At 48.7% G+C, this 23,605-nt stretch overlaps 9 protein-coding genes across 9 annotated transcripts; 5 read left to right on the top strand and 4 right to left on the bottom strand.

Annotated features, from left to right (window-relative positions):
* Positions 1-73: 73 nt before the first annotated feature.
* CDC6 (AAA ATPase) lies at positions 74-2,117 on the bottom strand (the record flags this gene model as incomplete). Its single annotated transcript, XM_049252892.1, has 2 exons — positions 74-1,965; positions 2,066-2,117. The coding sequence occupies 2 exons, from the start codon at positions 2,115-2,117 to the stop codon at positions 74-76; spliced, it is 1,944 nt and encodes a 647-aa protein (XP_049108061.1).
* A 795-nt stretch (positions 2,118-2,912) lies between these two features.
* Positions 2,913-4,597, top strand: ubx2 (UBX domain protein Ubx2; the record flags this gene model as incomplete). The annotated part of the gene is made up of 2 exons (XM_049252891.1): positions 2,913-3,411; positions 3,468-4,597. 2 exons carry the CDS (start codon positions 2,913-2,915, stop codon positions 4,595-4,597), a joined length of 1,629 nt encoding a protein of 542 aa, XP_049108060.1.
* Positions 4,598-5,380: 783 nt separating this feature from the next.
* Positions 5,381-7,673, top strand: PAK6 (Serine/threonine-protein kinase PAK 6; the record flags this gene model as incomplete). Its single annotated transcript, XM_049252890.1, has 4 exons — positions 5,381-5,435; positions 5,500-5,530; positions 5,602-5,918; positions 5,980-7,673. The coding sequence occupies 4 exons, from the start codon at positions 5,381-5,383 to the stop codon at positions 7,671-7,673; spliced, it is 2,097 nt and encodes a 698-aa protein (XP_049108059.1).
* Positions 7,674-8,372: 699 nt separating this feature from the next.
* LOZ57_003841 (uncharacterized protein) lies at positions 8,373-10,342 on the top strand (the record flags this gene model as incomplete). Its single annotated transcript, XM_049252889.1, has 2 exons — positions 8,373-8,567; positions 8,936-10,342. 2 exons carry the CDS (start codon positions 8,373-8,375, stop codon positions 10,340-10,342), a joined length of 1,602 nt encoding a protein of 533 aa, XP_049108058.1.
* Positions 10,343-10,491: 149 nt separating this feature from the next.
* LOZ57_003840 (uncharacterized protein) lies at positions 10,492-11,187 on the top strand (the record flags this gene model as incomplete). The annotated part of the gene is made up of 1 exon (XM_049252888.1): positions 10,492-11,187. One exon carries the CDS (start codon positions 10,492-10,494, stop codon positions 11,185-11,187), a length of 696 nt encoding a protein of 231 aa, XP_049108057.1.
* A 940-nt stretch (positions 11,188-12,127) lies between these two features.
* On the top strand, positions 12,128-13,415 carry LOZ57_003839 (uncharacterized protein; the record flags this gene model as incomplete). Its single annotated transcript, XM_049252887.1, has 4 exons — positions 12,128-12,252; positions 12,316-12,364; positions 12,426-12,582; positions 12,646-13,415. The coding sequence occupies 4 exons, from the start codon at positions 12,128-12,130 to the stop codon at positions 13,413-13,415; spliced, it is 1,101 nt and encodes a 366-aa protein (XP_049108056.1).
* A 567-nt stretch (positions 13,416-13,982) lies between these two features.
* On the bottom strand, positions 13,983-15,444 carry LOZ57_003838 (uncharacterized protein; the record flags this gene model as incomplete). The annotated part of the gene is made up of 2 exons (XM_049252886.1): positions 13,983-14,972; positions 15,031-15,444. The coding sequence occupies 2 exons, from the start codon at positions 15,442-15,444 to the stop codon at positions 13,983-13,985; spliced, it is 1,404 nt and encodes a 467-aa protein (XP_049108055.1).
* Positions 15,445-18,017: 2,573 nt separating this feature from the next.
* Positions 18,018-20,999, bottom strand: LOZ57_003837 (uncharacterized protein; the record flags this gene model as incomplete). The annotated part of the gene is made up of 1 exon (XM_049252885.1): positions 18,018-20,999. One exon carries the CDS (start codon positions 20,997-20,999, stop codon positions 18,018-18,020), a length of 2,982 nt encoding a protein of 993 aa, XP_049108054.1.
* Positions 21,000-22,177: 1,178 nt separating this feature from the next.
* On the bottom strand, positions 22,178-23,371 carry LOZ57_003836 (uncharacterized protein; the record flags this gene model as incomplete). Its single annotated transcript, XM_049252884.1, has 4 exons — positions 22,178-22,336; positions 22,405-22,706; positions 22,774-23,114; positions 23,154-23,371. The coding sequence occupies 4 exons, from the start codon at positions 23,369-23,371 to the stop codon at positions 22,178-22,180; spliced, it is 1,020 nt and encodes a 339-aa protein (XP_049108053.1).
* Between the last annotated feature and the right edge of the window lie 234 nt (positions 23,372-23,605).

The following is a 23,605-nucleotide window of genomic DNA, read 5'->3' as shown; positions in this document are numbered from 1 at the left end:
AATATGAATTCTCACAAAATGTGCGTGGTCTAATAGCAATGAAATGCCGCACAAACGTCATCATGATAATGCATTATGCGTCCCTCTCTCTCAACAGGGCTTTCAAAACACCCTCTCCAGGACCAGTGACTTGGGCCTCGATCTCTTTTTCACCAACAAAGCAAACTAGCCCACTTTCCTCGCCTCCTTTTCTAGAGGGAGTACCAGTAGCACCCCGTCCGCTCCGCGTTGGAGTGCGGAATATTCCCGACCCGGAAGCACCGGAACGGGAGCCGCGGGTTCGAGCTTCGCCGATTAGGCCCATGGTTTCTAAACCGCTAATTATATCCTTGAACTCGGTAGAAGTAAGTGGTTGCAGAACGTTCTCTTTCCGGCAGAGAGAGCAATATGTGTCAAATAGCTCTTTAACGGTTGGGGCTGTTGATTTTGGTGACTTTGTTGGAGTATTAATAAAGCTTGTTGATGCTCGCTTTTTGCGGCCAAATGCAATTAAAGAACATAGAGTGGCTTTTTGGTGTAGATTGAGCCCTTGCAGTCGCTCAGTGGTGCCATTTCCAAAGGTTGCGGACGTAATTCGAGCTACATGGGCTACTGTAGCCCGAGGAGCCGTGGCAGCCGTATAACTATATATGTCATTCTGGGAAGGAGTATCTGGAGGCGATGCAGGGGCTGCAAGGTTTGTGTTTTCCACCAACGGCAGTTTGGAGGCGGCTTGAGCCTTTTCGCTGACTTCACGCTCAATCAATTCGATTGTACGTCGGGTCAGGTCAAAGGCTTTTCGAAGATCGCCAGACTGCGATGCGACTTTTCGCGCGCACAGCTGAATTGCTGCAGGGTGGAGGAACGGTACAAAATCTTTTGCAACAGCCATATCTTCCACCAAGAGGGATCGAAGACGCGTTGTAATGACTGTTGTAATTTGCGTTGGGGTATATGGTAGGAATGGAAGAAGTTGTGGCTTCAAGTTCTTCGACTTCAGCCTTGGTAGGAATCGGTCCGTTAGGTCAAGAGCATTAGCGATTCCAACTAAAACAAGGCGAGAGTTTGCCTGCATAGACCATTCAAAAAAAGCATATAGGATCTCAAGGTCGCTTGTCAAGAGATGATCTATTTCGTCCAAAGCAACAACATATACACCTTTGCCGGAGTTTTTCTTAGGTAGGAACATGCCTCGAAGGCGCTCGACTTCGCTCTTCTTGAACACCTGGGAGTCTCCGCAAAGATTTTCTACCAGTTTGCCGTAGATGTCTCGGGCACTTGTCATGCTAGCGCAATTAACGTACGCGACTTTGGCAGAATTCTCCTTCTGGATCTCGCGACAGACTTCTTCGACCAAGGCGCTTTTTCCAGTTCCAGGCGGCCCACTCACGTACTTGCATCCACCGCGGCCCGATGAGATTGAATCGTTAATAAACTTTGTAAGCTCCTGTCTTTCAGACTCACGACCGACCAAGCGTGCCGGGGTCGCACTTCGGGCGAATAGTTGCCTGGCACTTGTATAAACAGTTCGGGCTGAAACAGACGTGATGGTTCGGGGTGTTCGCGGAGTAACGGGTTTAGAAGCAACCAGAACACGATGCCTGGGAGTGATAGGAGAAAAAGAGGAGACATCTCGGAATCTTTTGGATCTTGGAGTTGAAAACTGAGGGGCTGGATCCGCGTTTTCATCTAGTTCTAGGTCAGTTTTAGGATCGTGTTCGGCGAGGGATTTCGACTGACCTGTGACTGATTCCTTACTTTTCTCAAGTGTGCTTGAATTCTCAGAGGCCTTCGCAGGTTCAAGGCCCTTACAAGGCACCGCGAGTCTTGGGCGTTTGACTTCGGACACGTCTTGCGGGCCTGCATTCTGTACGCGCTTAGACCTGCGCTCCCTTGTCGGCAAACTCAAGGGAACAGCGCGTTCGTCTTGATGGATTCGAGGCACTTGGGCGGCTCGCCGCTTCCTGGGGGAAGACAATGTAGAATCTTTGTCGATCGGGTGGTTAGCACGCTATTCAGGCACGACTGGGCATGTTGTGCTTGGATTTGCAGGTGGGCTGGAGAGGGAGGGGGGGAATGTAATTACCATTTGGCTCTGCTGTATTTCGCTGACGCTTGCCGAGCACTGGCGGGGCCATGGCTGAAGGGTATGTAGGGAGAGTGCGTGGTGGAAGATGATGCTTGCTGGGTTGCTAAAACAGCGGGAACAGTCGGTGGTGGAGGAGGAGGTACCTGGCGAAGTACCTTTTTGCGCGGCGGAAGTACCGCCCGTCGCGTCGCTCTTAGCGTGACGCGAAACCCATTAGAACGCGTGACCCCGACTCGCGATTATGGAAGGTAGGCCGGCGGGCTTGGCAGGCACCACGCCAAACGCGGGATGGCAATACGGAGCGCTGATCAACCCTACTGCGCAGCCCCGGTGCATAAAAGTTGTGCATGTTGAAGTGCACTCTTGGCTTATGCGCGCCGCCGTATGATGGTGCCTTGCTTATATAATATTTCCGTCGGACGCGGAATATAATTTCCCCTGGGCCTGCATGTGACTTGACGTATTTGCGGGCGCTAAGGCTAAGTTGGTTTATCGCCTGGCTTATCGCCGCCAGACAATTGAACAAAGATGTAACTCGTCATTCTGGCTGCCTGACTTGCCGCTTGCTAGCCGCCAGGTTCTTCCTGAATCTATATTTCCTTTTGAACATCTCATCTGCTACTTACCACTCTCTTTTCACGACTAACCCCCCCCTTCTTGTTTGAATCTTCCTACCATTCCTTTACAGCTTCTAGCAACTTCGACGGGGCACCGCAAAAAGCTTCCTACATAGAGGTCAACATTCGCGGAGGAGCTCTGTCGCTCCTAATCTGCCTTTTTGGCTTTGGGTCATATTGATTTTCCCTGCTTATCTTTTGCACCCTTAGTCTCCCATTCCGCAAACATGGAGGACGCCGCAGTTGCTCAGTTTACGGAAATCACCGGCTCTAGCCCTGAGACCGCTACTCATTACCTGCAGCTATCGGACTACAATTTGCAGACTGCTATGCAACTTTACTTCGAAAATGGCGCCGTGGATATTCAACCGGAGGCTCCTGCTGCTCCTTCCCAGAGACCATCAACACGCTCCCAAGCGCCTGCCCCGTACGAAGATGAAAGCGGTATTGTTCACCTTGACTCCGATGATGAAGCAACAGATATCCCTGTTGGAACCTCGAGTCGTGAGACCCCCAGGACCACTACTACCACTTTCGAAGACGATCTAGCGATGGCGCGACGATTACAAGAGGAGCTATATGCCGGTGGAGATTCTATCGACGGAGATTCCGTTCGTGCTCCCATGGCTAGAAAAACAGAAACTCTTGTAGGACCGGGAGCGGATTTTGAAGATGTGGATGAGGAGATCTTAGAACAAGTTCGAGCTCGGCAACGAGCCAGAGTTGGTAGGTGCTAAGCCTTACACTTTACTCCTTCCAGCTACTAATAATTCTTGTCCTAGGCCGTGCAGGGATATTTAACCAGAGAGATGTCTCTTCTTCTATTTGGAATGACGAGGATCCAGCATCACATCGCGCAACGCTCTCTCGGGCAACGGGAGGAGCATCAGAAGCGTCTTCAAAATCAAGCATGCTAGCAGAAATGTATAGACCCCCATTTGAAATCATTTCGAGGCTTCCCTGGGACCTCGCACGTACTGAAGGACGAGAAAAAATGAAGTGGTTATTGGTTAACGTCCAGGACCCGTCCATCTTTGATTGTCAGTTGTTGAATAGAGACTTATGGAAGAATCGTGAGATTTCGGACACGATCAAGGAGCATTTTCTTTTCTTGCAATTCAATAAAGATGACGAACGCGGAGCTCAATATCTCCAATACTATTTTACAGGCCGTGATGTTCAGGATAATTATCCACATATTGCAATTGTTGATCCTAGAACGGGAGAGCAAGTCAAGGTATGGTCTGGACCACCGGTGGTTAAAGCGCCAGAGTTTCTCATGCAGCTACATGAGTTTCTTGACCGATATAGCCTGGACAATTCTGCCCGCAATCCTGTGGCCAAAAGAAAACCAGAGGTGAAGCCTATTTCGAAATTAGACACAATGACAGAAGAAGAGATGTTAGAAATGGCTCTGCGGAATAGTCTAGAGGGCCAGGAGGTACCAAAACATGAGGACCCCGACGATCTCACACGCAGTATTGGCGACATTAAAGGGAAAGGCAAAGCTCCTGCTAACGATAACGGCTCGATGGACACCGAACCGCCAGCTAAAAATCGACAGGAAGAGGAGGAAGAAGAAGAAGAAGAAGAAGAAGAAGAAGACCCAAGCACCAAGGCCTTCAAATCCATACCATCTAATCGACCGCACCATGAGCCTGCGGCAGACCCTACCTCCACAACTAGGATTCAATTCCGACATTCTTCCGGTAGGATAATTCGGCGTTTTGCACTGTCGGACCCTGTATGCCGGCTGTATGAGTGGCTCAAAGCAGCCCCAATAGAGGGCAAGGCTGGAATTGACTTTGAATTGGTATCAATGGGGCAGAATTTGATTACTATGCTAGACGCAAGCGTTCAAGATGCAGGCTTAAAAAACGGAACCGTAATGGTTGGATATTTGGAGGATTGATGAACATACATGCATATCGCCATTTCCCAAACGAATGGGATGCGTCTGGATGGCAGGCATAGTTTGCATTCTGCGTTACAATGATGCCTCGCTTGGTCTAGCATCAGAACTGGGCATGTTTATGTAGTAAACACATGCATACTTAAATCGCTGAATAACCACCTGATTCACTACACATATTCATTGAGACCAGATCCGAGTCAAGTTCTGTGGTATTTACGTCGTACAAAGGCTCGGAAATACACGCATAAAACGGTAGTAATGTAAGATGAGATTGATAAGATAAGATAAGATCTGTAATATTACAATACGTCCATCCATACGGAATATTGGCGGTATATGACTAAACATCGAATATCTTGGCAATGCCTGGCGGATCCGGAATAACAAATATCCAACACCCAATCAAGCCGTTTCTCTGACCGGTGATGTCCCTGAACATGCAGGTTAAGCTTCCGCAGCTGTTTGTTTGTTTTGACAGGGCTGCGCAGATAACGACGAAATCGCTGTGTGCCGTCATGACCTGAACGAGCGCTGCTGCATTGCACTTTGCAGTCAACATTGGACCTCTGGGCCTGCGGGTCATCTCGATTCTGAGGCGGTCAACGACACCGAGACCATCCCACTTTCGCCTTCCGCTCGCCCCGGCACCCCGACTTCGAATCCCTTGGGACCCCACTCATTCATCGAAGCGGCCCCCTTCCGTCTTTAGGTGGCTTATTTTATACAAATTGGTTACTGGAAAGGTCGCTGAAAATCGTTGGCGTGAAGTCATTCTGCAAGATGGAGGGCCGTGCGGTGGATCCCGAGACGCTGTATACGAAACAGAATTGCATTGGTATGCAGAGCTTACTGCAGAGAAGATTTTTGAAACGTCACTGATTGTTTGCTCTTCTTTGTAGGTGGTGGAAGCTTTGGGAAGGTATACAAAGGGTCCGGCTCTCTTACTTTTTTTTTATCTGAATTATGGACTTCGTGGGCTAACGCCAAACGCTGGGCACCAGAGTCGATAAGCGTACAGGGCAATCGGTTGCGATCAAAATAATCGATGTTGAAAATGCTGATGACGAGGTTGAGGATATTATCCAGGAGATTTCCATTCTATCGGAACTCAATTCCCCATATGTGACGAAATACCACGGCTCTTATCTGAAGGGCTCTGACCTATGGATTATCATGGAGTTCTGTTCTGGTGGAAGCTGTTCCGATCTTATGCGTGCGGGTAAAATTGAGGAAGAGTATATTATGATCATTCTCCGAGAGTTGCTGTTGGGGCTAGAATACCTACACACAGACCATAAACTACATAGGGATGTTAAAGGTGGGGTATACGATGAAAGCAGGAAGTTGGGTATAGAGTCGCTGACCGATTTTTTATACAGCGGCCAATGTATTGCTTACATCTAGTGGACAAGTGAAGCTCGCAGATTTCGGTGTATCTGGTCAGCTCTCAGCGACCATGACTAAGAAAAATACATTTGTGGGAACCCCGTTTTGGATGGCCCCGGAAGTGATTAAGCAATCTGGCCACGATCACAAGGCCGATATCTGGTCCTTAGGAATTACTGCTATCGAGCTTGCCGAGGGACAGCCGCCGTATTCTGATATACATCCGATGAAAGTCCTATTTTTAATCCCAAAGAATCACCCTCCTACCTTACAAGGAGATTTCAGCAGGCCTTTTAAGGATTTTGTGGAGCTATGCCTGCGAAGGGACCCAAGAGAGAGACCGACCGCCAAAGAACTGTTGCGGCATCCGTTTCTTAAACGTGCAAAAAAGACCACTTATCTTACAGAATTGATTGAAAGATATGAAAGATGGGTTGCTGTTCACGGAAATGACCTCTCTGACGACGAAGATGAAGGACATGCTGCACCTCGCAAGCCCACGAAAGAAGAGGAGGAGCTTTGGGACTTCGGCACGGTCCGACCAGCTGGCCCTGGGCGAACGGCAGGTTTGCGTGCAATGAATGATGCAGCAGCGAATGCCAGAGCTCAGGGAGCCGAAGATCGCCATCGTAATATTATAACTCGTGACTTTGCTGCGCCAGAGAACAACGTGCAGCGCAAATCATCAAACCACACGTTGAAGGCCCCACTCTCGCCGCAAAAAACACCGCAGAAAGAAAATTTTAAACCTGCTTTACCGTCCATATCGCAATTACCGCCGTCGAAAATCCCGCTACCGCCATCCCCACAAAAGTCGTCCGCGTATCAAGAGCCACTATTCAGCACTCCAGCACACAGCTCAAAAGCACCTGTCCATTTTGAAAAAGAAAGCCCTGGAAGCTTAGACTATGATAGAGCTTTGCAACAAGCTCTGGCGCAAGATATGGGGTATCTACAACTAGGCGACTCTCCCCGCGAATTGCCAACCCCACAGCCCAAGTCGCTCCCAACACCCTCAACGAAAGAGCAAGTATCTCGGAAACCTGCTCCAATGCAACTACCCGAGATACCACCTTATAGGGGTAGCTCTAATAATAGGACGTCCTCTCAGAATGTATCGCTTCCACCGCAATCATCTCCGCGTCCGCAACCTCTGCCGGGTCAACTTCCTCTACCTCCCCTCCAACCCCGAAATTATACTCCAATAACGCAAGAACCGAGGCCGCTTCCTTCGATTCAACCTCATAGACAGACTTCAGTTTGCTCCACTCAGTCCATCGAATCTCAGAAATCCACCAGCTCCACAACATCTCAGTCCGCTCTTGCATTCACTGCCCGCCCAGCGCCTACCGATGAGATAACTGCACTTAACGGCGTAATCCTTCCTGCGCTCGAAGCTACTCTTCGCCGTCGCGCATATTCACTCCATACTTTATCTCGCAATTCTGCAGGCAAACCAAGTACCCCTGAGGCGGCCGAAGCGGCACAAAGAAGGCAGTACGCCCACGAAAAGCTAAAGAGACTGGTCATCAAGGCAGCAGGGCTGTTTAAGGATATTGAAAAGTGGGATGAGGAGGCTCCAGTGCCGATGGGCGGGGAGATTAATTCGTTTTTGGAGGGCTTCTTAGAGGAAGTGCTTGTGAGAGTAGAGCCGGAAGATGGAGAGCCGAGTCCAGCAAGACGGTAGGGTCCGTCAGATAATGAACGATTGACGATGATGACCATGGGAAAATGTATTTATTCCCTTTTGTTTTTCTATGCGCTTTGACTGTTTGGGTTGCATGAACTACGTCTTATGAACACTTTATGGCTTCATGTTTTGCTCCTGTCGGCATTTGGTTTAGTAATACCTGTTAAATTTTTTCTTGATATATACCCTCTTTTTAAACATAGGAAATTTGGCCTGATTTCCGATGCCTCGTCTACTTTCCACCTTCTGTTTTAAGAGCGAGAATACTGGAAAATTCTTTCAGCAAACAACAATTTATTTCAGGAGGAGCAGCGCTGGGGCCCAATAAGCTAATGTCACGGTTTCATTTAAGGCTACTAAAAACGGCTCTTTTACAGGAGCTAGGCCCTTTTCCAAGCTTGAAAGTCGACATTTCTCACCGTTGATCTTGAATCTACTCCGGATGCACTACGATACGAGGGTCGATGGCGACTGGCGCTAGCCGTGTAAGGTTAGTCGTGCCGTTCGGGCTGCCCCGCCCCGTCCCACCGGGAACGTCAGCAGCTAGTCCAAATACAGTTAGCATCCTTGAGCTACCTACATATGTAAAAGGGCTGACGACCTTGCGGGGAGCACACCAGACCATCGCACCACTGGGTGTCGTTCTCGAGAGCATTCTGGACCCGAGCAGTGTTGTGGCTCGGGTTTTTATTCTCTATGGACCTGCCACCGCCAACGAATTTTTTTCGATTTCGCCAGGCCTCTGTTCAGCCTAAGCTCTCACTCACAAACGAAAGCCATGGCCAGCGCGAGATGGGAAGCCCGGAGAATGTGTGGTCAGGAAATGACACAGACAACAATACGCATACAGCCCAAGGGGGCGATAGTATGAAGAGGAAGCGGCCAATTTCAGTATCGTAGGTCTTGGAGTTGATTACTACCCCTTTTTGAGTTGATTTTTCTGTTTTGCTACGTGGGAATATACTCATAGATTGATGTTTCTGGAGACAGATGCGAGCTTTGCAAGCATAGAAAAGTGAAGTGTGGTATGTAAAATTTATCACGCCCAGCTATTGTATTCCATATCTTGCCTAAGACTTGCCGCATAGACCGTGTGCAGCCGAGTTGCGGCTGGTGTTCCCGGAATGGCCAAACATGCGAATATAAAGAGCGAAAAAAACCTGGACTAAGAGCTGGCTATGGCCGGGAACTGGAGCAGCGACTAGGTATCCCTTGTTTTGTGATAATTTGTATGCACATGGGAATAAATCGCTAAAAAGGACCTCCCAGATCGGTTAGAGAGCATTATCCAAGCCCAGGCCAAGCTTATCGAAACACATATTCTAAAAGCACAAACCACACCAGCCAGTCATGAACGGCTATCAGATGTCCACTCGCCTTCAAGGCTACCCGCATCAGAGCATTCTTGCGACCTTGAACATGGCCCTCGAATAGCTCCCAAACATCAGGAAGGGTCACCTGAGATATCAGTGTCTCAGCGAGTTTCCACTCGCAGTAAATATACTCCCGAAACACGACTATTGACACCTATCACAGAACCATCTATATCTCAAGCACTGCCGCCCCGAAACCCCTCTGCGGACTTTCCAGCTTCCCGCACAAGGCAATTGGACGACCCCCGATCCGATTTTGCGTACCACACTCCTTCCCTACAATTAACAACACCGCTATCTCCTTCGCAAAGCCAGCCATTGACCAATTCTGATGCCGATCTACCGCCTTATGACCTACTGTATGCCTTGGTAGATCTGTACTTTGAACATATTAATACATGGTGCCCCATCCTCCACAGGAGAACAACGCTTGATACATTATTCGGGCCATCTCCGCTGAAGGAGGAAGACCGAATGCTGCTTTATGCAATTGTCGCCACCACCCTTCGATTTTCCACGGACCCTCGCTTGAACGAGGATAATAGAAAGCGCTACTATGAGATTTCTAAACAAAAGGTTCTGATTTATGGAATATATAATTCTTCCGTGACAGCGTTGCAGGCTTTGGTTGTTTTATCTCTAGACTTTGTTGGCTCTTCTCATGGTCCACCAGGATGGAAATTGCTAGCTTTGATAGTTCGATCTGTGGTTCAACTTGGACTAGCCCAAGAGTCTACATCATCGCTCGTCGCAAACATGTTTCCATCCATTTATACTTTACGAGCCAACATTCTTCCTGATCCCAAAACCTGGATCGAGGAAGAAGGACGACGCAGACTGTTTTGGATGGTATATTTGCTGGACCGGTACTCCACCATTGCCACAGCTTTCGATTTTGCACTGGACGACAAAGAAATTGATCGAAAAGTGCCGTGTAAAACTGATTACTTCCTCAGAGATCAGCCTAGTGAAACTAGATGGTTCGAAACCCAGTCAAGAACCGATTACATGAACCGAAGAGACCACCTAGGCTCATTCGGGTTTTATATAGAAGTGCTTGGTATCTTATCGAGGATTCATCTTTTTTTGAAGCGCCCAGTTGACATTGGGGCCCTTCCAGATGTGCAACAGTGGCAGTCCACATATAGAACGCTTGATAACGAGCTGTCAATATGGGAATATCACTTGCCAAAGGCGTATTCTTTTGATAAGTCGCGCTTGAATGTCATTCCCAGAGGATGCAAATCAGCTCATTGTGGATGGGTTATGCTCCACGCCGCACACCAGACGTAAGCTAGCCAGTATAGTCGTATATTCGGTTATCCCTAGGGTGCTAATCTGTTCTTTGCAGAACGGTTATTCGCCTACACTCGTCTGCTGCTTATCCAACCACACGGTCATCTATTTTCACTCCTTCGTACAGTGCTAGTCAACGATGCCGCATGGCAGTCGAAAATATTCGGCTTCTCGCTCGATTCGTTCTTGACAATAATCTTTTGGACAAACTCGGACCCCCATTCGCCTTTAGTCTATGGGTAGCCGCCCGTCTACTCCTAGTTCGTGGATCTACCATTGCACATACAGTCGATCCTGAAATGAACTTTTTCATCGATACACTCCGCCGGATGGGAAAGTATTGGAAGGTGGCTGAACGGTACAGTACAATCCTCCAGCGCGTTGTTGATGAATTCTCCGAATTCGAACAATCTGCTGGCACGGCGACAGAGCGTATCACGCCATCCACTGTGAAGATCCTCGCTGACATGCGCCGCTGCGCATTTGATCTTGACCTTCTCATATCTCGCCAGCCACGACATCACCCGGCTCTTTCAAGCCCACGCACAGTCCTTTCCCCAGGACGTAACCTTGGTCAGAATGAGCTCGAATACTTCGATGTTTTCGAGTTTTTCAATGTTCCCCGCGTTCCTATCATTCCAGCTCCTGCACCAGCAATTCACTCTTTAAACCTTGCGTCTCCAGACTCTCAGCCTCCAAATTCTGAGGGTGTGCCGCACATGATCAACGCTGATATTGCGGAGGGCACAGCAGCGGCTGCCATGACAAATGAGTTTAATATCACCAACTATATGGTTCCAACGCCGGAAACGGATTGGCTGTTTCAGGTACAACGTGAATAGAGCTTTTGGGATGTGACGATTGTATATGCCTTTTTAATATTCTATGTCGATATGCATGATAAACTAGAAACGAGAAGTCCTCTGATTTTCAGTGGTATCTCCTTACGCCAATATATATATCTATGGGGATTCGGTGTATATATGATCAAAATTTTTGAATATTATTCTACCTTTTCAACCTTTATGGAACGATTCGTACTCGACATGGCTATCATAGGCTGTTTGAGGCAATTGAAGCTGCCCTTCGTGCTTTAACACCTTGGATGTGGATAAAAGGATATGATGCTTGGAATTGAGATCTCATTATAGTCTAGGCTTGATGATGAATTGGATTTCTGTGGTTGATCTCACTCCCTGACTAGACAAAGCTTAGTCAACCGGTTCCAGGAACTAACAAAAGGCCGAAAGAAGTGAAATGCTACCCTGAACCAAAAAATGCGGACAGCCGCCACAAACTAACCTCCGCTCCTCACAGCCGAGGTCTTCCTTCAACACCCGCGCGTTCCGCAAAAGCTGCAATATTTACCAGTCAATGCCCCATTTGCCCGACCGATTTCAAACTATCTTCGGTAGCCAGTTGCGCAGTGGATCCCACCACAAGCAATATAGCTTGGATATCCTGGATCCCGAGACGGGCGCTGTCTTGAATCCCCTCAAAAAATGCGGGGATAGCGGGGTCCAAGACGGTTTCACTATTGGGCCGAGTGGTAAGGTGATCACTACTCCGTGATCCTCGGAACTACTGGCTCCATTGGAAAGCAGTTTCATCCATGTCCGTCTTGGTCATGACGTTTCCATAAAGACACCCCAAGCCCATTTGCCCATTACTCTGAGGTTTACAGTGCTTTAAAACACTCCTTTTCTGCTTCTGAATTCCTTTGAATTCAATTTCGAAGTTCAAGCTCTACATCCCTACCAGTTTCCCTAAACATTTAGCACCATGGTCACAGTTGAGATTCCTAAGCAGGCCAAAGCTGCCGTCTATGATAACCCTGGAAATGTATCAACTCAAGTTACTATGGTCGATGTGCCAGAGCCAGGAACAGGAGAAGTTCTGATCAATTTGTATGTTTGCAACGAGTATGGGTTCGGAGAATGGGGGAGTCCCTAACAGCCAAACCTATTCAGAACTCATTCCGGTGTCTGCCATTCTGACCTGGGCATCATGACAAATACCGTCAGTGATACCTTTTCTTACTTTCCACCTTCAACTTGGCTTATACATTGGTTGTCTTCAGTGGAAGGCCCTTCCGTACCCTACCCCAGCAGGCCAGGTAGGCGGACACGAAGGGGTAGGCAAAGTCGTCAAACTTGGGCCTGGCGCAGAAAATAAGGGAATCAAAATCGGCGACCGTGTCGGCATTAAATGGGTTGCTTCTACTTGTGGAACCTGCCGTTAGCCCGCCTTGTCTCACCTCATCTCGAAACGGTGGAACAACTAACCTTCCAAAATAATAGTTGCTTGCTACGAAGGTGCCGATGCATGTTGCCCTAACAATAAAGTCTCTGGATATTACAACCCGGGAACATTCCAGCAGTACGCTCTTGGGCCAGCCCACTACGTCACCCCCATCCCTGACTCTCTCCCCTCAGACGCAGCTGCTCCCATGCTGTGCGCAGGCGTCACTGTCTATTCCGCCCTCAAACGCAGCCGTGCTAGACCTGGCAACTGGGTCGTAGTGTCCGGTGCAGGGGGCGGTCTAGGCCACATCGCTGTGCAGCTGGGTGCCCGCGGCCTGGGATTTCGCATGATTGGTATTGACCATGGAAGCAAAAAGGATCTAGTGTTAGAGTCAGGGGCGGAGCATTTCTTGGACATCACAGAGTTCCCATCTGATGATGGCGGAAAGGCGATTGGGGAGAAAATTGCGTCGTTGACGGGAGGGATGGGTGCTCATGCAGCTATTGTTTGCACAGCCTCCAATGCTGCATATGCACAGGCGGTGAAGTTCCTCCGTGCCAACGGGGTCTTAGTCTGTGTAGGCCTCCCAGAGCATGACCCGGTGCCAATTGCCACTGCTTTCCCCGCGGCTCTTATTTTCAAGCAGCTCAGCATTGTGGGGTCTGCTGTGGGAAATAGACAGGAGGCGATTGAAACCATGGATTTTGCGGCAAGAGGGATTATCAAAACGCACTTTAGGGTAGAGAAGATGGAAAAGTTGACGGAAGTATTTGAGGAGATGGAAAAAGGCCAATTGCAGGGGAGGGTGGTTCTGGATCTATCATAATTCATGCATGCGGCGTACAGAATCATGGTCACAATTTCAGAGAGTGTATAAGTTAATTTAACTATAAACGATGAGAAACGATGTCCCGAATGTGCTGCAAATTATTTTATCATTATCCAGCATGCCTTCGAAACAGGTACAGCCCGGCTCATAAACCAAAAAGGCCTGCTTGGATGAGCCAATGGCACCTGAACAAAGCAAACAAAGAGGATAAATAAAAAGAGGAGTCGAGAGGAAGTAACTAGTACATTAGGGAAAATTCAAACAAAATAACAGAATTTTGTTTCGTTTCTTTTCGTAATAAGTATAAATGACAAAATATCAGGGCTTTTTAGAGCATAACGGAGAGGATAAGCGCGAAGGTAAAGGAAATTGTAGGACTTTACCAGCTGTCAGGAAGCCTACAAAGCCGGTTCATAGACTTCCTTCTTAAAATTCGGAACATTTAGGGTCAAGTAGCCAGTAGGTGGTCGTAGAATTGCGGAGTCCATACACAGAGTGCCATTCACTCCCTGGTGCGAGTTGATCCACCTGAAATGCCAGACCTGACTGAGACTTATCCAGGTTCTACCTGGTTCTCTTGCCACCGATTGCCGCGGTGCCCGTTGCCGGTCTCTTTCTACCGCCGGAGCGATCCGCAGTTCTCAGCGCCTGCAGCTTGGTCTGATAAGGGATTGAAGCACCATTCACGTGGATCATGCTGGCAAGTGAACCTAGCTCGGGGGCCAATTCACGCAGAATATGATCCGGCAAGGTCTCCAAACAGTCAAGAATGAAGAACGTCTCCGCGTGGCCGGTTTGGTCGATGAGTTGCTTGTACAGATTGCGATCATCATCTGTCTCCCCGGCAGGGGCTCGGCGGCCCCAGTCGCTGTTTTCAAAAGCATCGTTATTACGCGCGACCACTTCACGGAATAAATGCATCAGAGCTTCAGCAGCGGAGATTGCACCGTGGGGGTGACGGGCTCGGATATTATCCTGGATCTGTTTAAGCCTAGCGTTTATCTGTACAACAAGCACAGGGATTTCGAGGGCAGCGTTCCGGCGTACAACACCGGTCTGGCGGTATCGATCGAATTCAACAAAGAGAGCACGGAGTCTTTCTGCCACCTTTTCGAAAAATATATCTGCGCGTGCACCAGATGGCATAACTTTGCGAAGGCCAGAGTATACCTTCTCGTCGTGGACTGCGAGGCGAAACATGGTAGCCTCAAAGTCACCTTGAACGACACACTGTTCAGGGGTCCTAGACTGGTTAATGGTCTCCACAAGATCCAGACGGAACTCATTTGGCAAAGTTGCCTCGCTGAAGGCAGAGAGAATGTCACGGGCCTTCTCAGGGCGGCTCATGAGCTCCAATTCATCATCACTTATATCTGGAGGAGACATTGATCCAGGAAGATAAGGCCAGTCGCGGCTTTTTGCTATTTCTTCGATACTGCTTTCCAGTTTTTCAGCTACACGAGCGAAGAACTGTGTTTGACCAGTCTCTTGCAAGCGCCCAGGGTGGGGAGGGGCTCGAGCACTGAAGCTTCCATGCAGCTGGTCAACAAGCCACTAACGATGTTGTTAGCATCGATCCCACAGATACTCTATATATAGGGCAGAGGCTTACATATATATGGCGACATGCAAGTTCTGTTTGCTGGAAGTCCCTGCAAGAGCAGACAAGTGACCCATCAGATAACCGAATACGGCCACGGTCTGCTACGTCGAATTCAAAGCCTGCTCTAGTGGACCGGCACTTGTCCATAACAAATTCGCCTCTTAGGCCATGGACGGCTCGGGACCTGGCAGCCTGAGACAAGCCACCAATGTCGAATGGGAAATTGGTAGATCCACGGACGACTGTTGTCTGAGCAGGGCCCTGGGCTTCTTCATCGCTGCTCGATGATTCTGCCTCTGTGTCACTCTCATGCTGAGTCCGTGCTTCGTACGGGGAGGCCGTCTGCCGTGTTTGACGTTGTGGTTGACCGCCAGCCATACTTCCTATAGAGAGCTTTCCAAGCTTTCTCGTGGGGGCAGACATCGGGAGCACACTGAGAGGAATTAAGGAATATAAGAAAATGTCAATGAAAGCTGCGTCTCCTCCTTGGAGTCTGTTGAGATAGTTTCAAGGAGGAAATTGAGCGCATTCCTGTCCCTTTTGTATCTGTTCAGCAATCCTTGGGAGAGCTGGAAAGGGCAACTGCGGTCTATCCCAACCGAGGGGGAGGCGCAGAGCGTCGCGGCTTTCGACGAATCTCAGAGCAAAGAGCAGTCCCACCAGGAAGGAAACGAAATAGCCGGGATGGGGGCTATCAAACCAGTAGCCCTCACTGGACGACGACGAGTCAGCTAGCGCTGCTTATATGTAGAGTCACGCTGGGCTATTCTGCGATTGTTTAGAATGCAGGAGTCAAGATCGAGGCCCAACGTCGTCATTTGACCGGAGTTACCCATTCTGGGTCTCCGATGCACAGCTGGTCGCAGAAAAAAGAGGCTCTAAAAAGCGCCAGGGATTCCAATCACACCTAGAAGCCCGGAGCCCGGGAAAAAAAGATGGAAAAAGAAATGCCAATGTGCATGTGAAGGGGTTATATGGAGCGGATGGTTGACTGCCCGCTTGCGGCACAGCTCCAGCGACAGGCAACAACCATGCGCTGGGCGAATATTGAGCTGGGGATCGCAAGCAAGGAGCAGTCAAACAAAAGATAAAAAAAGCAGAAAAACCAGTAGATTTCCCGTTGAATCAATAGATCCCCAAGCCATTAGAGTGGTAATTTAGGCCTGTTTACTAGACAGCAACATCTTCGGCCATGAGTCCATGAGTCCATCATCATGAGCCCCAAAAAGTAGCGCAACGGCGTAGGCGCCATTCGGCCTTGTCCGTCGCCAGATCCTGGGTATTAACACAATTCGCTAACGCAGAGGAGCTATTCTCAGAACCAGCGAGAGGCATCCACGGAAAGGGGCATGGTGCCTGCATGCGGCGCTGGTCATATTATTCGGAACACACGCCGTTGGGCACGGAGCTTGGGCACTGCCCTTGCTCGCGGGGCCCGCGTCTGGGTCGTATTCGATCACGATTTCAAATAACTGACTAGGCCGGACGGGCAGCAGGAACGGCGGCACAGCGGGTGGCCATGTCGAGGATTGGCGAGTGTCGTCGCGGCGTGCATACCGCGGGCCGGGGGAGAAGCTCAACGAGAGGCAATCCGATTGGCGATGGGAGGGCTGACGGTCGCCTGTGCCGCACGAGCGATTTGGCGGCTTCGATCTGGCTTCTACTTGGCCGTTGCGTGTCTGGGGATCGCAGGAGCTGCAGTGGCGAGATTCGCAGTATAGCGCCTGTGATTCGGCGGGCTTGTGAACGGAGCGCAGGCAGGCTTTGGCTTGATCGCTAGACTGCGCAGTTCAGCCGCACTGCGCAGCACAGGAAGTCCTATGGCCCGCGCGCTTCACGCCCATCGGCACAGCGTCTACCACGGCCATGTTGACGTCGTTGTCGTTGTTGTCGTCGATGCTGCTTTTTTGGTCGGGCTGCGGGTACGAAGAGTGGAGGGTTCGTATCTGCGACGGCCATCGACGCCTTTTTTCTCGCACTGGCGGACTACCTTGGCAGGCAACCGATCGCTGGAGATCCGGCGATGCCAGCACGCAATACATGCAGCGGTCAATCGGCCGGCCCCGCGCTACTGCTGACACGGAGATCTCGCCGTTGCTCCCAAGAGACGAGACTGGCTGCTCGCCCGCCCGCCCCAGAGAGCCGACTGTTGCAGCGCGATGCAGCACGATGCAGCGCCAGCAGGCAGCAACGTCGCGCTGCATCCTCAACCGGAGGCCATGCCCTGCCCCCATACCCACAGCGCTGCGTCTGTTCGCCAGATCTTTCCTATCCCAGGAAATGGACGGCTGTTGGCCTCCCCTCCACTCGACTCGGCCGCGATGACTCCGACCCGTCATCCTGCGATGCATTGCGTGTCAACTCTGGCAGCCTTGTCGTGCTGATATTTCGAAAACAAAACCCTGGCCCAAGGCCTCATATTGCGGGCATTTGTGCGTCTGCATGTGGCCGTTTCTTGGGCTGCAGTTCGACTGAGTCTTTCGGGGGGGGGGCTAGACCTATAAGTATGTGACTCATGCCCATAGATATTGAGAGGACCGCGTGTGCCATCATCGTGGCTCGAATGCACAATAGACTCCGTGTCGTTCTGGTAATGCACAATTGGAGCAGGAAAATGCTTGTCTCCCCTGCTATGCCTCTTGTTTCTGCAAGAATGATAGCCCGCGTCACGACCAAAATACAGTCAATCTAATGCAGAATCGGAGATTTCATGGACGCTCAGGCATATGTTTCCTCTGCAGCATCTTCTGCGACATATTCCACGGACTATTGTCGGTGGTCGAACAACTCTAGCCTTTCGTTGAGCCGTTCGATGAAAGCGATGCCACCCTGGAGGTTGATGGGGGTTATTATGGGCCTAGTCAGCCCCGGAATAATGTTATTCCTACTTCAACATACCAAAAACGGAAGTCATTGAAAACCAGCTCAATAGTATTTGTTTTCTCCTTCGATAAACGCTATAATGCAATTTAACCATAAAACACATCTACAACTACCTATGATTTTGTGCCTTGGCCTGCACCAGTCGTTCCTGAATCCGTTGTTCCCAACCGACCCTGAGAAAGCCTGGCCGCCTCCTCTTTGAGCGCAGTTCTCAGCTTCCTTGCGTGCCACCTGACCTGCGCCGACGTGAACGATACTCCAGAGTGCTCTCGTGGCTCTACGGGCACAGATTCAAAATCCTTCTCGTCATACTCACCTTCATCCTCAGAGCGTGGGATCATGGCTTGTTGCGTAGCGAATGGCTCTGACGACGTTTCCTCCGCCCCGCCTAGCGATTGAGATTTCTTGGCTTTATCTTTAACAGTTGCTGTATGCTGGTGTTCTGCTTCAGCTGTTCCCCTAGTTCTTGGGGGGGGAGGGGTGTATCGCTCCTCTTCGCTTGTACTGTCGCCGTAGTGCACACCACTACGTTCTACGCTCTGGAGTTTTCTCTTCCAAGGGCACATTTCACATTGACAGTGCCCTCCAAATACCCGATGCGCAACGTCCTCCGCTGGTTTAGTAAGGACATATGGAAGGGTGAGCTCTTGGCCCTCTGGTACGTTTCTGCAAGCCCAAAGGACCATGCGATTCGGAACTGAGAGGTCCCAATCCCAGATCACGTTGTTTGTATTAGGACATGTGCTATTAAACATGGACACCCCAGGAAATATGTATAGATTTTTGAGGCTGGGGACAGCTTTGGGGTACTCCGCTAGAGAAAGTTGTGGCAGCCCCGTACGGCGGAGCTGTTTGGTCTCAGGTGTATCCACAAAGTCCTTCTGGCGCCGATCGCCATCCCAAGGGATCGCGTTAAGGAGCAGCTTTCTGAGCACTAGCTGAATAACCCAAGTGTCGAATGCCAAGTCCTGGAAAATGTCAACACCGAGATATTGCAGAATGTCGAATGGTACCCGGATATTTGCAGCATAAGAAAAAGGAAACATCTGTTTCTCAAACCCTTTGTCAGCACCTATAAGTGGCATTAACTCCTCAATTTCGTGGGCCATGAGGTGTGGCTTTCCTTCCACTTCACGTCTTCGGAGAGTAATATCGAAAACCTCCCGAAGCAGCAGGCTCAAAGCGGTACCATGCCTTTCGTTTGAATGTCTAATCGACTGTACCCACTCATCGGAGAAGACTGGCCTCATCGAATCATGGAGCCATTTCCAGTCACGTCCACAAGCCCTATAGTGGTAGTGATTAAGTGCTATCTCTAAGCACGAAGGTATCTGGGTCATTTGTTTTTTTGCCAGTGGTTCCTTACAGCTGTCATCAACCTCATCACCTTCAGCTGGCCTTTTCTGAGATTCAATTCTTGGTTGCTGGTGCCCCGTAGTTTCAAGAGGTACGTCGTCTCTGGGAACACACCAGGTCAAAGGTTCTGATACTAGCAGACAACATTCACACCCTAGCCCTTTAGCCCGCAAGCCCTCCACATTCTTACTTACATACTCTTTGATTGTTTCGTCGTGCAATGCATGATTTACTGGCTTCCTGCAATTCTCGCAAAGCTTTTCTTTTCGAGGAAAGAAACTATGAAGATGGCCTCGAATCGATGGCTCGTCAACGTAAACAACTTCTCCAGCGGATATATGTCTTGTGGCATATACGCCTATCTGGTCCCTATCCTTTTCTCGAACTTCAATTTTTTGAGGGAACAGACGAATCGACTGAGACTTGCCAATGATCTCCTTGTTGATCCTTGAAAGCATTGTCTCCGATGTGCGTTCAAGCGGCTGGCTGAAAGGGTACTGCAGCCCGCGAACATACCCATAATGGCTTTCGTAGAAAAATTCTCGATCGTCATCTTGTTTCTCCTTCGATACCCCTTCAAGAAAGTTCCGAAGCAATTTCTGACGCTTCTCAATAAGCCACTTATCACGATCACGCATGATCAGTTTTTGGGGAAGGTCATTTTCAACCAGGCGATAGTCCTCCCAACATTGAAGGCCAAGAAGACTCAAGCACACTAGGTGATAGAGTGTCTTTCGCAGGTGCGGTATAAAGTAGTTGACGCCGTTCGCACTTCGAAGTTTTGTCACATGATCCGAAATTCGCTGCCCGTCGACTTTTATATTCATAATATGGCGCTCGATAGCATCCCAGGTCCTAATATATAACCCAGGCTGAAGATTTCGCTGCCTTGGGTCAATTAGAATCTCGCATAGCAGCTGAGCACGATATGCATCTCCGAGCGCGAGATCAAAAAATCCCATTTGATAGTAGACGTATGCTCTGCTGGTCCAATACGTGGGGTTATATGGGCTGAGCGAAATTGCCCAGGTATACATCTCAACAGGGCTGAATTTTGCGTCTGATGTTACTTTTATGAGGTACTCGTTCTCGCGAAATAACCCCCATTCTGGCAATTCTTGCAAGGGCAGCCGGCTCCCCATTTCCACGTTTCTGTATCTTGAGTTGATCATGCGCAGCTCGTATTCATATAGCCGCTTTTTGAGCTCTGCAATTGTGCCGTTGGTTTGGAGACGTCTCTGCTGCAATTGATACTGCAATTCTCCTTTCTTCCAGTGAGAGCTAGCAATGTCTTGACCACCGATTGTTACTCTTAAGGGTACTTCATCAGTGCTCGTTTCCGGTATTGGGTCCCGGAGCCCAAATATCTCTCGATATCCCCATCCTTGTGTCCTAATAATGTTGGGTTGTCTAATATCGTCTTTAGGTCTCTCAACAACAGGATATTGAGCATTCATAGTTTGCTGGTCCCTACTAAGAGGTAAGATGCTATGTTGAATGAGACTCTCATAGACACTTTGAGCGAGGCAGGTGTCCACGTCTTCATCTTCCGGGACTAAGTCGGGGTCGGTGCTAATCGGCGTCATTTTCCTGAGCAGCTCATCCTGAGTCCTCCAGACCTTAAATGCTCGTTCTATTTCATAGTCCGTCGGCAATGGGCCCCATTTTACCTCGTCGAACAAATTTGGCCGCTCTGGAAAGGCGGGTCGGCGCGGAGGAAAGTTGGTTGGGGCAGCCATACTGCCAGTTAATTTTGGCTATATGTTTCAAATGTTGTATAGTTAATTATTAGCGATATTTTAAAAATCGATTGAGAGATTATAAAGCTAGGGAATAATTTGAGTTAGTTTTCAACACGAGAGGGAACTATAGAGAAATAGACACCCCGCAGTATGTGGTTCTGGACAACAAAATCAAATCTGGTGGGATATTGGAAACGTGGATATATGGATAAGGAAACGGACACTGAAAAGTAGGGGGCTATCAATGCTTCAACCTCCTGCTCCAGGGGAATAATCTTGCTTTCATTCTTATGGTTAAAAATGACAATGCTCATTTAAGTATGCACAATGCCAGGAGAATGAAGTATCAGCCTATTTCGATGGCCATCCAAAAAAGTGCAAACATTTCCCTTTCATGGGCTGAATCAAACCATCATTTCTTTAGCCAATGCGAGGTGTTCATGTGATAATGGCTGATGGGACTGTGGATGAATGAGCCCTCTATAGAATAATCATCGAGGGAAGTCTCGGACCCGGAAAGTATCCCTCAATCAGAAAGAATACTCTTTGAAACGAAAACAAAGGGAATAACGAATCCTGCGAAATTCGGATGCGGCTAGGGACTCGTTTCTCAATGCTTTCTCTCGGTCAGAATACCAGCAAATGCCAGACTATCTTCAACTTGACCCTATCGGTATTAAGTGCTGTATCGCTAGAAAATATCACTCGATGAGTACGTTTTGCCGGTAAAATACGGAGCAAGAAGGATTCTCAGAAAGAGACAGAGTGAAGATTTCTTCCTTCCTATGAAATAAGCTATCTACTTATTAGGAAGAGGTGATCACTGACCGAAACATCCATTCTTGCTTCACCACCACTGGATAGCTATACAGCCAGGGTTATAAATATAATAGTCATGGCATATCAGCTTCACAGTATGCGATCTTAAGTTCCCAGACCTTCCATGAGCCACGGGTCACTTATGAGTTCTTCTGTGGTAGGTCTCTCTTCAGGTAACCACCGTAGGGTTCGTCGAAAAAATGATAGAAATCCATTTCTATCCTCACCTCCAATCTTTTCAGCCAAGTCTTCGAGCGAATGGGTAGGAATCGGCGCAGCTCCTCTCCATGTCCCTATATATCTCTACATAAATACTAATATTTTCTCCTTCGAGGGATAAAGCATGGCTTACCGTTTTAGTCCCACCAAATCTGACACATTTCACTTCGCTTCAAGAATTCTTTCGGAGGGCGACCCATGATAGCAATCATTTCCGCAAGATGAATAGCATCATCAAGAAGCTTTTCTGAGTTTCGACCACGGAATAGAGTTCGGCCTGTTACAAGATCCCAACACTATGTATAACATCGAACCAAATTATAAGCATCATCAAGATAACTTGTGGATAGTTATATGTGCATACCACCAACCCTATGCTCCACATGTCAACTTTCTCATCCCATGGCATCCGTAAGATGATTTCTGGTGCTCTGTAGACATCTGGCATCACATCTTCCCATGGCAACTTCCCGCTTGACATAATTCGAGCTTCGCCGAAATCAGTAATCGATGGAAAGCGAGGCGTCGGTGGGATTCTTCTGCTCATATATATGGTGCGATCACCAAGGAGTTTTCTCGGCGCAGGCTCCTCTATCTCAGCGTCTTCAAAGGTTGAGAAAACTGTTCTATCATCAATATCAAGAAGCATGTTCCGCGCTTGTAGGTCTAATTTAGGCACGTAGTTAATAGTCAGGAGCTATTTACCAAGACCTATTTCTAAGTGTGAACCTACCTGTGTGTACAACTTTCGCACGATGTAGAAAGTCTAACGCAACTATAATATTTCGCAAAGGAGGTTTCAACATTTCCAAAGTCAAAGTCCTTGTAGGGAGGATGTCAAGAACCTGATAGAGGCTCAGTCCAAGAGGCTCATGAACAAGACATACATGTGTACCATTTGGGCCCTGTATCTCAAAAGAATCATATAGCTTGCGGTACAAATTTTTTCCACTATGCTTCACCAGAGGAAATATAGAGTCCAAATGCTTGTAGATACCCAACTCATGATTAGCTTTCTGGGAATCGTTGACACATAACTTTAAAGCCATATTCAAAAAGTCAAGGAAGGTTAGTCTATGGATTTAACAAGAATATCAATTGTAGCTCACTCACTCCAAGTCACGAGAAAGCCAGACGGTAGATGAGCCTCCATAACCTAGCTTACCAATGATCTGATACCTATCTTTCAGAACCTGACCTATCTCCGCAGGGAAATATTTCTCTGCTTTGTATGTCGGGAGCAACTCCTCCTCAATGCCCTGCGAAACATCAAGCTCCTTGAATCCAGTGTGGGGAATAGCCAAGGGTGATGTAAAAGCCGGCGCGTTCATTATTTGAATTGAACGCACTGGTTGAGATCCGCGTTGGGGGAGGTAGCGCGAAAGAAGAGGCCAAATGCCCAATCGACTTAGCAGCGATGCCATCTTCTGACAAGAAGCTGAAAGTTGTAGTTTTCGTGGAATTTGAAGTTGAGATAGCTCATGTTTTATTCCTTAAAAACCTATAAAAAACGGAGTAATTAACTACATAGTTATTTCGGACTCAACATAAAAATTCCTTCAGTA

This window comes from Ophidiomyces ophidiicola (genome assembly GCF_022830035.1).
Source record: "Ophidiomyces ophidiicola strain CBS 122913 chromosome Unknown scaffold_14, whole genome shotgun sequence".
Taxonomy (NCBI): Eukaryota; Fungi; Ascomycota; class Eurotiomycetes; order Onygenales; family Onygenaceae; genus Ophidiomyces; species Ophidiomyces ophidiicola.
Note: the sequence above shows the minus strand (reverse complement) of the source record. Positions and strands in the feature narration are given on the sequence as shown.